The sequence below is a fragment of the Sphaeramia orbicularis genome, unplaced genomic scaffold (genome assembly GCF_902148855.1).
Source record: "Sphaeramia orbicularis unplaced genomic scaffold, fSphaOr1.1, whole genome shotgun sequence".
NCBI lineage: Eukaryota > Metazoa > Chordata > Actinopteri > Kurtiformes > Apogonidae > Sphaeramia > Sphaeramia orbicularis.
In genome coordinates this window covers 34,628-49,710 of record NW_021941596.1, presented here as the reverse complement: position 1 = coordinate 49,710, position 15,083 = coordinate 34,628, and the positions used below count along the sequence as shown (strand labels likewise).

At 36.8% G+C, this 15,083-nt stretch overlaps 1 protein-coding gene across 1 annotated transcript in view; it reads right to left on the bottom strand.

Annotated features, from left to right (window-relative positions):
• Window positions 1–2,910: 2,910 nt before the first annotated feature.
• Window positions 2,911–15,083, bottom strand: part of LOC115416355 (double C2-like domain-containing protein alpha) — a 31,230-nt gene continuing 19,057 nt past the window's right edge. The window contains exons 7-10 of the mRNA XM_030130098.1: window positions 8,383–8,585; window positions 5,402–5,483; window positions 4,949–5,045; window positions 2,911–4,204 (exon numbers count right to left, since the gene is read on the bottom strand). Coding sequence (XP_029985958.1) covers window positions 4,068–4,204; window positions 4,949–5,045; window positions 5,402–5,483; window positions 8,383–8,585 — 519 coding nt within the window. The 3' untranslated portion in view covers window positions 2,911–4,067. The remainder of the gene's footprint in view (window positions 4,205–4,948; window positions 5,046–5,401; window positions 5,484–8,382; window positions 8,586–15,083) is intronic.

Here is a 15,083-nt window from a genome sequence, read left to right as displayed (position 1 = left end):
AGTTGGTTTATTTATTTTATTTGGTAGAAACAGTCGCTCAGTGAATGTGTTTGTGTTTTTTTTCGCAGTATTTTGTATCAACGTGAAATGTTCGTTTGGTTTTTAATAAAATAAATGTTCAGTCAAACTGTTCATGTTCACTTAATTCGCACGTTTCAGCCAAAAACTGGCAAAATATTACAAAATTTTACCGTTTTAGTCACAAATGCACAATTAATTAAACTTGTTTTAAACATTCATCAAGCCTGAAAATTTCACCTCAAAAGTTATCATCATTATTATTATTATGAGCATTATTATTAGCATTATTATTATTATTATTATTAGCACCATCATCATTATTATTATTATTTTTAATATATTATCCTCATTATTATTGTCATTATTTGTGGACATAATTAAGATAAATCCAACCTTTCTCGTCTCAATATCGCAGCATAAACATAAGTAACAGTGGATTTTTAATATAGTTACAGATGTTTGATCCAGCTGAAGTCATTTAAAGGTTGGTTTTTCAGTCTGACCTTCGTCTTCGTCCTTCATCGTGGATCCTCTTCCTCAGGTGTTTTTACTCCTTCATTACCTGTCAGAGCAGGGGGTGGGATCAGACAGATGATTGACAGCAGAGCCTCATGTTTAAAGTCAATCTAAAGGTTGATTTTATTTTCCTTTCATGTTGTTTTTTTTCTCCTTTCATTAATTAACCCTTAGTCCTCAGGACATTTATGACATTTTTATGTGTTGATCATTTAATTAATTTCTACAGAATATTTGACATTTTTTCATTTAATGGTACAGATCCATTTTACCCATTCAATTATGGTCAGTTTTTTTCTGCATAAATCTCTAAAACCACTTCAGTTCTGCTCAAAGCTACTGAACATTTAAGAATGGTTGATATTTTAACCCTTCAAATGCCAGTCTGAGTAGTGACAATTTATTTTATTATAAAACAACATAAAATGAGATATTCTTTATGTAATTCGTGTTGGACGTGTCAAAGATCATCAATATCACTTATGGGTTTTTGTTTTTTTTTTTTACATTAAACACGTCATCATGTATAAAAAAGTGGCATTTAAAGGGTTAAATCCTGAAAATTATGGAATATTTGGTCATTTTGAGCAGAACTGAAGTGATTTAAGAGATTTATGGAGAAAAAAAGACAGAAAAATGTCAATATTTAATGATTTTATATCAGTTTGTGTACATGTTTGTGTGGAGGAAAATAAATCCCACAGATGTAAAAGGTTCAAACAGTTAAATGTGGTGATTTATGAATGAACGTTTCCATACATTTAACTTTTTATAAGTGGTTTATCATCATTTATTCTAATATGATCCTCTGTATTGGACATTTTTCAGAGTAAATCCTGTATTTTTCTATATTTAATTCACTGATCATGTAGATGTTCATTAAAACTCAGAGTAAATTCAAAGGCTATTTGATCAAAAACAGAGAGAACTGAAAAAAGAAGTGACTTAAAGTAAAGTAAATATTGTAGGTAAATATGTCAACAACAAAAACTGGTTAGAATACATCTATGTAGAATAAACTCATATTAAAACCAAATATCAACATTTGATTCAGAAATAAAGACATAATATTAAGTATAACTTACCAGATCTGAGTCAGATTTGACGACAAAAGTCACACACTTTTGATCAGAATTATCATTGAAATGTCAAAGTGTTGCGTAGTTGCGTTCTTTTCCTGTGGGTGGTGCCATTCGCCCACAGATCAGACCAGCGGCTCAGGTGCATTCAGTTGCATTCCAAATTTATTCAAGCATTTGACATAAAACACGTCATAGAAATAAATGTAAGAAGATGTGAAAAGCACAAGGTCGGTGTAAACAACATCCGTACATTCAGCCGTGCATAAAAGATTCACAAGAAGAAGAACACACTGAGCTGTACCTGAATGCATCATCGAGTCACTTCAACAGGTAGAAAACGGGGGGAGGGGGTATAAAGGGGGGGTATAAAGAAGGTTCTCCACATATTGCATCATGCAACGACAAGGAAGAGCCACTGGAGATTATTGACCCATGATGGTTTTTTCACAGTTGGATTTAGTAGAAGTGCAAAAAAGACTGACCAGTAACTGGCACAAACCACACCCACGCAACGCCAACCCACAGCTACGCCCACCCACGGCTACGCCCACCCACCCACACCTCCAGAAAATGCATAGAACAGCAAAGAAATGGCGGGAATGAACCCACTAAAATCACTACTTTATGTGTTTGATGTGAATTCATGAACTATAGCTGCAGGCAGGGACGGCCGGGACACACCCACTCCAGGGCTGTATTGCAGACGTGGGCGTAGCATTCAGGTATGGAATCTGATTGGTTGTTTCGCCAAGGACGTAAATAGTTCAACCGCTATTTTTGTGGTGAAATAAAAGCTGCAGAAGTCCAACATTTTGTCCCATTTTGAACCAAAATGACAGAATCGAGTTCATTTAGGTCAAATTTTATCTGGAGGCAGAGCTTAACAAACAATCTGTCGCAATTTTTTTTATATTTTCACACGTTCATGTTCATGAGTTTCTGTAAGACCCAACATTTATATATTATTGAATCTAACACTTTAATTCTCTGTATATATTAATATTATAGTGGAATACTTGTATTATATGTTTTATATTTATATAAACAAATACAGTTGTGGGTTATATAATAAAACATAATTAAGATAATCATATATAACAGAAATAAGGAAAATTCTATATAATTATATAATATAGCAACCGTATATTGTATTTATGTTAGTTTAAGATATATATATATATATATATATATATATACACACACACACACACACACACACAGTATCTATGTATTTATAGTATTAATATATATTGATAAAGTTTTTTGTTTTGTTTTATGAACAAACACATTTTTGCTTCTTTTCAAACACGTTCCATAATTTGTTCTAAATGTTTAAATAAATATTTTCGTTCATATTTATGTGGCTAAATGTATTTGTTGAATCAGTCTTTTTTTCCTCCGTATCACGGACGACGCCGGTTCATGGTTTTGTTTTGTTTATTTATTTATTTTATCGTTTCTTTTTGTCATCAAACGTCATCACTGAAACACCATTAGCACCGTTAAACCTCCGCTAACCTCCGCCTGAAACCCTGAACGTTTCACACATCAAACGTATTTTACAAAAACAAATACAAAAGAGTCGCAGGAACCAACAAAATGTTGTGTTTCTGCCATTGAATGTAATCGTGACTGAAACGCATTGAACCAGTGAGTTTGATTCTATTTACATGTAAACGTCCAACATGCTTTGGCAAACTGTTCATGCTGGTAAATAAGAGGCGGAGCTTGGCTGTCGTCATGGTTTCTGTGCTTTAGGCTCCACCCACTCCTGATAGAAACATGCGTCATTTATGACGATGATATGATGAAAATGAAGAATTTACAAAAACAGAACCAGCTTTAACTTCAGAGTCGCAGAAAGAAGAACTTTGCATTTTGAACCTTTTCAAGTAAAAGTCGCATTTATGTTAAAAGTTCGCAATCGCTTAGTCTACGATTTATTTAACGGAGACAGATGTTTAACGACAGTAAAACACCGCTGAGTTTAGTTTAATTTAATTAAGTTTAATTTAGTTTAACTTAATTTAGTTCAGTTTAGTTTAGTTTAGTTTAATTTAGTTTAGATTTTAGTTCATTTCAGTTTTAGAAGGCACCACTCCGTTCTCATCGGTTCTCCGTCTGTTTGTCAGTTCTCTGTCAGTTCTCCATTGGTTCTGGTCGGTTCTCCGTCAGTCGTATTAATGACTCATGCTCTGTTTGGTTCTCGTCAGTTTTCAGTTGGTTGTTGGTTCTCGTCTGTTCTCCGTCTGTTTATTGGTTCTCCATCAGTTCTCCGTCAGTTCTCGTCGGTTCTTTGTCGGTCGTTGTATTAGTGACTCATGCTCTGTTTGGTTCTAGTTCTTATGAAAGGACTGGAGTCCATGAACAAACCACCGGGTCTTCGTGAACCATGTGACCCCCGGTGGCGTCGGCGTCTGTCTGATGCGTGGTGGAAGAAGGCGGGGTTTATTCGTGGGCGACGGTTCGAGGCAGCTCATTGGTCAGGATGTGCCATCGCTCCACCCGCTGCCCTTTGTTCTTCAGACACTCCATCCAATGACGGAGCGCATCACCCTGAGACTGACAGCCCAGACACACGCCCCCTGGAAACAGGAAACAGCGGCATCAGACGCATAGAAGCAGAACTTTGCAGATGATTCAACGTGAAACAGACGTAAACTCAGACAGAAAACCTCCAATCAACTCCCGGCACCAGGAGCATTATGGGTAAAAAAAACCCTCTAATCAACCCCCAGCACCAGGGGCATTATGGGTAAAAAACCTCCAATCAACCCCCAGCACCAGGGGCATTATGGGTAAAAAAAAAAAAAAAAACCTCCAATCAACCACAGCACCAGGGGCATTATGGGTAAAACAGGATCACACTGGACACAAATGGTCGTGATTTTAACCCATTATTTGACTGTTTTTCTCTGAACCTTAAACTCAGGCCCACAGGACATTCTGTCTTTTTTAGTCTGGTTTTAGTTCGGACTCAGATGGTCCCAAATGTCCTCTGACCATGTGACCCAACGCAAACTGAACAGAACCAACACTGAAAGATGAGTAAAGTGGAACTAAAGCTACAGTCTGACAGGAAACACAATCTGCTGCTGTTGCTATGGCTGTTGCTAGGGCTGTTGCTATGGTTACCAGCATCTTAATACACCTGACTCCAGCTTTTCACTAAGTCCTGTTTCACTCTGATCCTAACACTAAACCCAAAGACTCCACTGATGTGTCCTCCATGAAACGGTGACCAACAGGAAGCACACCGCCACTGCCGGGGTCAGTGGGCGGTGGGCGGAGTCAGTGGGCGGGGTGGCATCGGTGGGCGGAGTCCTCACCTATGAAGTCATTGGAGCGTCCCAGGTCGTAGTCCCACACCGTCACCTCCAGCGTCTTACTGGACAGTTCAGAAAGAGAAATGTCGTAGAAGAACTCCTGAAACGGAACGAAAACAACAAACGCAGGAAACAACAAGAAACAACAGGAAACGCCAGAACCGTTCAGTTGTAAACTTCAATTCATTGAATGTTTAAATGAGTTCAGTCCAACATTTATAGTTTAAAGACAAACTCATGTTGACTTCAGTAAAAACAGTTCAAAGCTTCAGGTTCCATAGAAAACATCTGAACCAGCTGAAATCCTGAACCCTGAACCTGAACCCTGAACCATGAACCCTGAACCTTAACCTGAACCCTGACCCCTGAACCCTGACCCCCCTGTCCCCCCGACCCCTGACCCCCCTGACCCCCCTTGACCCCCCTTGACCCCCCTTGACCCTCCTGTCCTCTTACCTGGTTGAACTCTGGGTTCAGCGTCTTCTTCATCACTGCTGTTTTGTGTTTGGATTTCTTCTGTGAATCTGGTTTCAAATATCTGTTGACAAAAACAAAAACATTCATCAGTGTTTCAGACGTTTCAGATCCAGCTGACCCGGTTCATCTGGGTCCAGTTCAACACAGTCCACTACGGCCTTAGAACCTCAGAACATCTACTGGGTTACACAGGTTCATGTTTCATATCAGTCTGATCCACTCAGTCTGTTCTGCATCATACGTACAAAGTATGAGTACTCAGATTACTTTAGTCAGATTAATATAAATGGATTAGTTTAGTTTCATTAATAGAATCAGATTAGTTTAGTTTGATTAATATAAACAGATTACTTTACTTTCATTAATATAATCAGATTAGTTTACTTTCATTAATACATCAGATTACTTTAGTTTTATTAATATAATCAGATTACTTTAGTTTCATTAAAAGGATCAGATTAGTTTAGTTTGATTAATATAAACAGATTAGTCAGATTAATGTAATCAGATTACTTTAGTTTCATTAATATAATCACATTACTTTACTTTCATTAATGTAATCAGATTACTTTAGTTTCTAATGTAATCAGATTACCTCTGAATGGCTCTGATGTGTTAAATCTATTACTGAGTTTTAATCTCGTAACATCCTTTATTTCTTTTCTTTTCTCTTTTCTTTTTCTCTACTTTTTCTCTTCTTTTCATTTCATTTCTTTTCTCTTCTTTTCTTTTCTCCTCTTTTCTTTTCTTTTCTCTTCTTTTCTTTTCTCTTCTTTTCACTTCTTTTCATTTTTCTCTTCTTTTCTTTTCTCCTCTTTTCTTTTCTCCTCTTTTCTCTTCTTTTCTCTTTTCTTTTCTCTTTTCACTTCTTTTCATTTCTTTTCTCTTCTTTTCTCTTCTGTTCTGTTCTTTTCTGTTCTTTTCTTTTCCTTTCATTTCTTTTCTTTTCTCTTTTCTCTTATTTTCTTTTCTTTTCTTTTCTGTTCTTTTCTTTTCTTCTCTATTCTTTCATGCCAGTCGCCGTCTCGTCTGTTTTAACTCTCATCTTTCTCCGTTTCATCCAGACTGTCAAATATCCTCCGGGCGTCATCTCCTCTGGTTTATGTTGAGCCTTGTCTTCGTTTCGTATTCTGGTGACGAACTCGACTGTTCAAAGCCGACATTCCCTCGAGAACCGAAGCAAACGCTGGAGTTGAATCCTCGAATCTTTAACCCCCAGAGTTTAGTTTAGACGGATCCTAGACAACGCCGCCGCTGCTGTCGTGTTCCTGTGTTTGGACTCATTATCCTTCTGCCCAGGGCAGCGTCAACAACAGGCCTGGATGTAAACTTTAATCAAGTGGAAAAGTCCCAGAATGCAACAGGCTCATTAAGGTCCAGGATGTTGATCCATCTGGAGGCTGTAATTACAACTAAAACTGTTGAAACAGACCAAATATTAAAGCTTCTCCTCAGGCGTCAGAGAAATAAAAGTGAAATTAGTTCAGTGGAAGTGTTTTTAATATTAATAGAGTCGTAATAAAACCGACACTGGAGGTGGAGAACGTTCAGGAGAACCTGGACTCAAACACCAACAATTAAAGGGAATGTTCATCAGGGACCAAACCTGGTCCAGGTCCAGGTTTGGATGGATTTAAAAAACAGGATCAACCTGCTGTAAATGGGTCCTATCTGTAGAGTCAGCTCCCAAAGCATTCTGGGTAAAAGTCCAAACCACCTGCACCTGGACTGGACTTTAGTGATCAAACTGTAAATGAATCAGATTAACCCGATTAGTTAAATCAGATTAACATGATCATATTAGTTCAGTCAGATTAATATAATCATATTAGTTTAGTCAGATTAACATGATCAGATTAGTTTAGTCAGATCAACATAATCAGATTAGTTTAGTCAGATTAACCTGATCAGATTAGTTTAGTCAGATCAACATAATCAGATTAGTTTAGTCAGATTAACCTGATCAGATTAGTTTAGTCAGATTAACATGATCATATTAGTTTAGTCGGAATAATATAATCAGATTAGTTTAGTCATATTAATATAACCAGATTAGTTTAGTTAGATTAACATAACCAGATTAGTTTAGTCTCATTAATCTAATCAGATTAGTTTAGTCATATTAATATAATCAGATTTGTTTAGTCTCATTAATATAGTCAGATTAGTTTAGTCTCATTAATATAATCAGATTAGTGTAGTTAGATAAAAATAACCAGATCAGTTTAGTTATTAATATACTCGGATTAGTTTTGTCAGATTAATATAATCAGATTAGTTTAGTCTCATTAATCTAATCAGATTAGTTTAGTCTCATTAATACAATCAGATTACTTTAGTTTCATTAACGTAATTAGATTACCTCTGAATGGCTTTGATGTGTTAAATCTATCACTTTAGATTAACATAACCAGATTAGTTTAGTCTCATTAATCTAATCAGATTAGTTTAGTCATATTAATATAATCAGATTTGTTTAGTCTCATTAATATAGTCAGATTAGTTTAGTCTCATTAATATAATCAGATTAGTGTAGTTAGATAAAAATAACCAGATCAGTTTAGTTATTAATATACTCGGATTAGTTTTGTCAGATTAATATAATCAGATTAGTTTAGTCTCATTAATCTAATCAGATTAGTTTAGTCTCATTAATACAATCAGATTACTTTAGTTCATTAACGTAATTAGATTACCTCTGAATGGCTTTGATGTGTTAAATCTATCACTTTATTTTAAACTTTGGAACAGCGTTTATTTCTTTTTATTTTATGTCTTTGATTTGTGGTGTTTTTTCCATCTTGTTTGAATCTTTGACATTGTTATTTTCACCCTGTTGGGTTCAGTGTGTGTCATTTTCCTGTTGGGTTCTCTGAGGTTGGTGCTGGTGTCGGTCCAGACCGTCTACACCTGGACTGGACGGTGGATTATTAATGACCCATATGATGTTACCATCTTACATCTTGACGTAGGGGTCAGAGAAGCCATTGACGTCCATTGCCGCCAGGTGAGCACAGCGTTTCACGCCGACGTAGAGCCCCCCGGTACGACGGACGTCACCCCCCCCACCGCCATCCACATCCGTGTCCTCTGGAGGAAGAAACTGAAGAGACAGAAGAAGACGACCTCGTTCCTCTAGACTGTGGAGCTGCTCGTTCTCCCACTGAAGAAAATAACATCAATCAGGTTACATTAATCAGATTAACATAATCAGATTACTCAGATTATTCAAATTAACTCAATCAGATTACATCAATCAGATTAACACAATCTGATTACATTAGTCAAATTAACACAATCTGATCACATTAGTCAAATTAACACAATCAGATTACATTAGTCAGATTAACACAGTTAGATTAATGTGATCTTATTTATTGAGTTTGTTTAGTTGGATTTGTGTATTCAGATCAATTTAGTGATATTAAGAAAATCAGGTTAATCATCCAAATGTAGTCAAATTATTACAATCAGATTAATGTAGTCCTAGTAATATGAGATTGTTTGGTCATATTAATGTAATCAGATTAGTTTAGTCAGATTAATACATATGGTCTGATAGTATTTTAACCCCATGTCGACTGAACTTGTTCACTTCATTTCCTGTGTGTAAAGTCGTTATCATGTGAATGGTTCATTTTTTTTTGTATTTAGTCTTAAGTCAGTGGATGAAAGAATCCATGACACTGTTCAAATTAAAAGTCCTACTTCGTGTGAAGACGTTTTATTTTTGTTGATGGTCCATTAACATTCGGTGGAAACCAGAGGGACACTGAGCATGTGCAGAACATGTGCAGGTTCAGGTTTAAACGGATCAGATGAGGAGTCTGGTAGGCCTGAGGCATCTGCTGGACCTGAGGCATCTGCTGGACCTGAGGTGTACAGTGGACCTGAGGCATAACGTGGACCTGAGGCGTATGGTGGACCTGAGGTGTGGACCGGATGTGACCAAAGCCCAGCTGAGCCTCCAGCGTCCACAAGGTCCACAGGGTCCATGGGGTCCAGGCTCATCCTCTTCACACACATTCAGCTTCATCTCTGTTCCATTCCCACCCAGAGGTTGAAGGTCAGAGGAGACGCTGCCGTTTGCTCATTAAATCCATCAGTTCACAGATCTGAGATCAGAGGTGGACCACGGAGACGCAAATGAGGCTGAGGAGCCTGGGTTTGATCCTCCGTCCTCCAGTTTCCTGTTCCATCCTCTCAGTGTCCTCATTAAAGCCTGGGATTCTGATAATCACAGAAGAACCCGGGTTCTACTGGGATCTGTACTAATACAACGGCTGTACTGCAAAATACAGAGAAAAGGTTCAGGATCTAAAACTATAAATAAATGTTCATCTGTGTCTGTTTTAAGGATGGACCGGTGCATACATAGACAGATTTTTTTTTCTCCAATTTTATTGAAAATATATGTGTTCATAAAACATGGAGAAATTTTGAACAAACATCAAGATGTCAAAAGGAAAAATCATCCAAACAAATAAATTAACATAATGCAAAGGTTTATAGACACAAATAAGAAAATACATATAATAGTAATAATAATAATAATAATAACATAAAATATAAATATCTAAAAAAAAACAACAACAACAACAACAACAAAACATCAAAGAGTAAATTAAGTCCCTTTTAAAGAATTCTTTATAAATTGTCAGTGTTTGTGCTTTTTTTGTTAAAGATAAATTCCAGTGATTTAATTTATTTTTCAAATTCAGTTTTAAAGACTTTAAAATTTGGGCGTGTTTTGGCAGATTTATTTACTTTTGTGTATGTGAAATGTTCCAAATAATATAATCAAATTAACAATACATTCAAAATTAGTTATGTCATGTTCAAAATATGTGAGTACGTTTTGAGATGTTATAGCAATATTTTCCATTACATTCAAATATAAGATAGTTTTCAGAAGAATGCTCACAAAGACAGATTAAGTGTAAAGTGGTTTCAAGATAAGAATGACAAAAGTTACATATTTCTTCAATGTCACAGAGTCAAGAAAAATAGCGTTGGAGGGAAATACATTATGTAAAATCTTGAGCTGATTTATTCTAATTTCATTTGGAACACAGAATTTATATGATAATGTCCATGTTTTTGACCATTTAATATTAGGAAAAGTGGAGTTCCAGAAGGCTTTACCACTGGGGGAGATTTTGCTTTTCATACAATTCAAACAAAAAATATTAATGCCATTGATTATTAAACTAGGTTGATCTTTTTTTTTTAAATTGAAAATATTTAAGTATACAAGACAATTACATTTTGAACAAACATCAAGATGTCAAAAAGAAAAAGCATTTGAACAAATAAAAAAAAAAAAAAATAGATTTAAAGACAAATGATTGTATATGTATATATATTAACTTACATGTGTTTCTATATATTTGAAATGTAAAATATATTGTGAAATGTGAAATTTTCTATCCTTTTTTGATGTATACTATTATGTATATGTACTGTTCAGTTGTTCATTGTTCAAATACAAAAAAAGAACATCCCCTTTTTCAACAGCAGAGGGTGGGATCTACTTCTGATTTCACTTATTCGACATCGTAGGTGTCTGTCAAGTCTTTGACACTGACGTCACAGACACGCCCCCCCCCCCCCCCCCCCCCCGGCGCCATTTTAGAGGGTCAGCGAACAACAGCAGACTGTTGATGAACAAAGAGGAAAGGACATCTAATAATGGAGAGGAAACAGATAAATGAACGGATACTGGATCAAGAGAAACTTAGTACAGATGTCATGGATCAGTACTTTGTTAAGTTAACTTCACCAGGGTGTCCCATAAGTCTCCATACATAGGAAAAATAAACGTTTCTTGACATAAACCATTTTTATTTATATAATATGCTCTATATGACTGCCATTTTGTCGGGAAAACATTTCAATGCGTGTCCTCCACTGCTGAAGAACTATAAAGAAGAAATATAAAGAAATACATGTTAGAACCATATGTATTATGTCTCCTATGTATGGAGACTTATGGGACACCCTATATAAACAAAACGGATCTGTAAAACCTGAAAAAAAACACCCAATCTGTAAAGCGGACACAGGACTGGTGTCTCCTGGTCTAACATGGACGCTAACGGTGTGGTTTACGGCAGAGGGACTGACTCTGTTCGACAGTTTAAACAGGACAAAGCCCTGGAGGCTCATGAGCACTTCAACAACTGGTGGATGATCTGGACTCATTTCAACCACAGAACTGTACGAACACAGGAAAGGTAAGAAAACCACCTCTTTTAAATTATTTATGTATCGGCTAAAATTTACTTAGGGGTCAAATGAGTGGCCATTTTTGTCAAAAAAAAAAAAAAAAAAAAAGGTGCAAGAAATGCATAGAACTGTGTTGAAATAATGCTAATCCATTTGTGCACAGACTACTGATATTATTTGACAGTGGAAGCTCTATTTTCAGAAATATTAGATTTTGAATAGCACGTGTATGTGAAAACTTTTGCTGGTGGACGGACGTGACATTACCCATGATGATCTGGTCAGTCCCAGTACTTTATTAGTAATAAACTTATATACTTACTATTGCTAATTCTCCTCTTATTCATAAATGTTCGTATTGTGGATCTAAAACAATAACAGCTGACACAAAAACACAAAATGTGGCAGTGGACGGATGTGACATGGTTGTTACAGATCCCATCATACTGATGCTCGGCAGCCATGTCACCATTTACACTAATGATCCCTGTGCAAAAACTAGGATCAGAATTATTTATTGTATAGTTTATCATCATACTAAAGAGGAAATAACAACATAGAATTGTTATTTCTTTATAAAAATGCTTATTATTAGAAAACTGTTGATTTAAAAAGTGACGTGTAACATTCTTAATGTATATATTCGCATAATATAAGCAGGATGGATCAGTACCATACTCCATATTGCAAACTGTAAAAATAAAACGTGATATGTAGTATATAATCTTGTAAGAAAAATTGGGGAATCTAAAAGAATAGAATATTTGTTTTTCAGGTCAGTTCAGTTAAAATATAACTTGGCCATTTGTGACATGAAAACATAGTTCATACGACCAACATGTTGCAACAGAAATGAAATCCTGTAAATTTGCGTAACTTGCATTTACCAACACAAAGTTCTTTTGGGGATTCACTTACATTGATTTCTTATGCACAAAGACATAAGTAAGACCTCAAAGCAAATTTTAGCTGTTATTTTATTTTTTAACTGAAAATATTTGGGTATCCAAGACATATAAATTTTGAACAAACATCAAGATGTCAAAAAGAAAAAGCATTTGAACAAATAAATTTAAAAACTTCAAAGATTTAAAGACACAAAGCAGAATAGACAAATAATAGTATAGAGGGTATGTAGTGACATCACCGCTAGCAGAAGTCACCCCAGTTCCGCCCACTGAGTGGCAGAAAGAGGGAGATGAGTGTCAGCTTTGGCTTCAATACTGTCTAAACTTAAGAACAATGTTTAATAAAAAATGGGGAAGAGCTGTTGTGAGATTGATTGTATGAACAGGTTTGAAAAGCAGTGGGAGCTATTGTTTTACAGACACTGAAAGACAAAGAAAAAAGAAGTAGATGGATCCACAAATCCAGGAAACCAAACCTAGATCTGTGGATCCCGTTTTGTGGTAACATTAATTTATGCTGTGTTTTTGGGTCCAGTCAGACCTTAAATGACATATTGTTTTTGTGATATCAGTCCCTGGACTCTTGTATGTTTTGTCTGTCTTGTGTGTCATTTCCTGTTTTATTTTGTTAAGTCCTCCTCTTGTGTCATGTCTGGTGTCTTTGCTTCCTTTCCCTGATTGTTTCACCTATGTTGATTACCTGTCCCCGCCCTGATTTGTTCCACCTGTGTCTCATTGTCTTCCCTCCCTTATGTGTATATAAGCCCTGTGTTTTCCCCTGTCCTGTGCCAGTTCGTATTCCTCCCTCGTGGTGTGTTTACCTACCAGCGTTTCTCTGATCCTGTTTGTCTGTCTGCCTGTTCGTTCCTGACCTGGATTGTTCCTCGTTTTCTGAGACTGCCTGACCCCCTATCGGTACCTCTGCCTGATCTGCCACTCTGGTGTTCGACCTCTTGCCCGGATTCACGGTTAGTGCTTTTGCTTTTCCCCTATGTACCGTTGCCTGTTTGCTAGACTCCCCGTGTATGACCTGGTCTGTCCCCTGACGCTTCTCTGCTTTCTCCTAGTCGGGTTCCCCTTGTGTGCTCCCGACCCGGGCAGTGAGCTTCCCCTTTTGGATTCGGACGCCGTGACGAATCCACACAAACATACCTGCGAGGATTCACTCAAGAACCCTTTTTGTGAACTGTTTTTCCTGTCTGTGTTAAATATACACCCTTTAACTGTATTTTTGTCTGTGGGTTGTGCATTTGGGTCCAGACCTTGTGTTACTGGTTCTAACAGTTTTGGCTAACGTTACTTCTTAGTGCAGCTCTTGGTTTCATGATCAGATCTTTCATGGTTTTTGTCTTCATTTTGGGATTCTGAACCTTGTGCTCCTACATGATTTATAAACTAACTGAAACTGAGGCTAACCTAGTTTTTCAAATACGGGGGAACTGGAGCAAACAAACACACTGAGCCAAAAACAATAGCCCCTCCCTCACCTTCGGGGAGTGGGGCAATAAAAAAAAAAATTGGAGTCCGTCCTGTTTGTAGTGGACGTCCACTGATAAGACGACCTTGATGTAAATTGCTGCTAATGATGCTCTTCTGTTCTACGCTAACGTTTGTGTGTGTGTGTGTGTGTGGGGGGGGGGTTCAGAGGCTGAGACCAGGAACCTGCTGAGGTTCTTTCATCTCATGGATCTTCAGGGACTCCCACGGGTCCTTCAGAAAAATGAGATGTGGTTCCATCAGTTCAATGGTCGCCGTTGGAGTGCGTCTAATAAGGAGCAGCTCAGATAATAGCTTCCACTGTTCCGACTCCAGTATCTGCCCACACGGAGCTTCAGTCTCTGCACAGTTTCCTTTTTTATGCTTGCTTCACTTTTGAATATTTCATAGATGTTGGAGCTCCAGTCGATCCCAGGATTCAGTTCATTATAGGAGGAACAAACTCTGGGCTTTTACTGGGGTTTGAACATCAATCAGCTGATGGATCCATGAAAACACCTCCTGTCATTTGAATGTATTATTATTATTATTATTATTATTATTAATAACAATAATAATGCTTTTTCAATTAAATCTATTCATTTAATTATTTTTTCCATTCCCTCCATTTGATCAAAATAATTCCTTAATATTTTATATTTCATTGCACACATTGTAGTAATAGATTACCTCTTGTGTTTCTATAATGTAAAACAGAAGCTGTTGTTGATATTATTCTGTTCAACTTCAACAACAAACACCTTCTATTGATGACGTAACAGCACATCCTCAAGTGAAAAACATGTGCAGCATCTTAAAATAAGGCTGACGTTCTTCTTGCTGCTTCTTTCCGATCATAGATCATGAATTTGGGGGTGCTGATTAAATATTGTATTATTACTACTGTTCATGTAAGGAACAAATTCAAGAAAATTCTAGAAGAACATTTATGTCCTGGTTGGACTCGTCCAGTCCAGATCTTCGTACGTCCCACGTCCATGTCCACCGTCCTCCCACAGACACTGACCTTCATGAATCCACCTCCACGT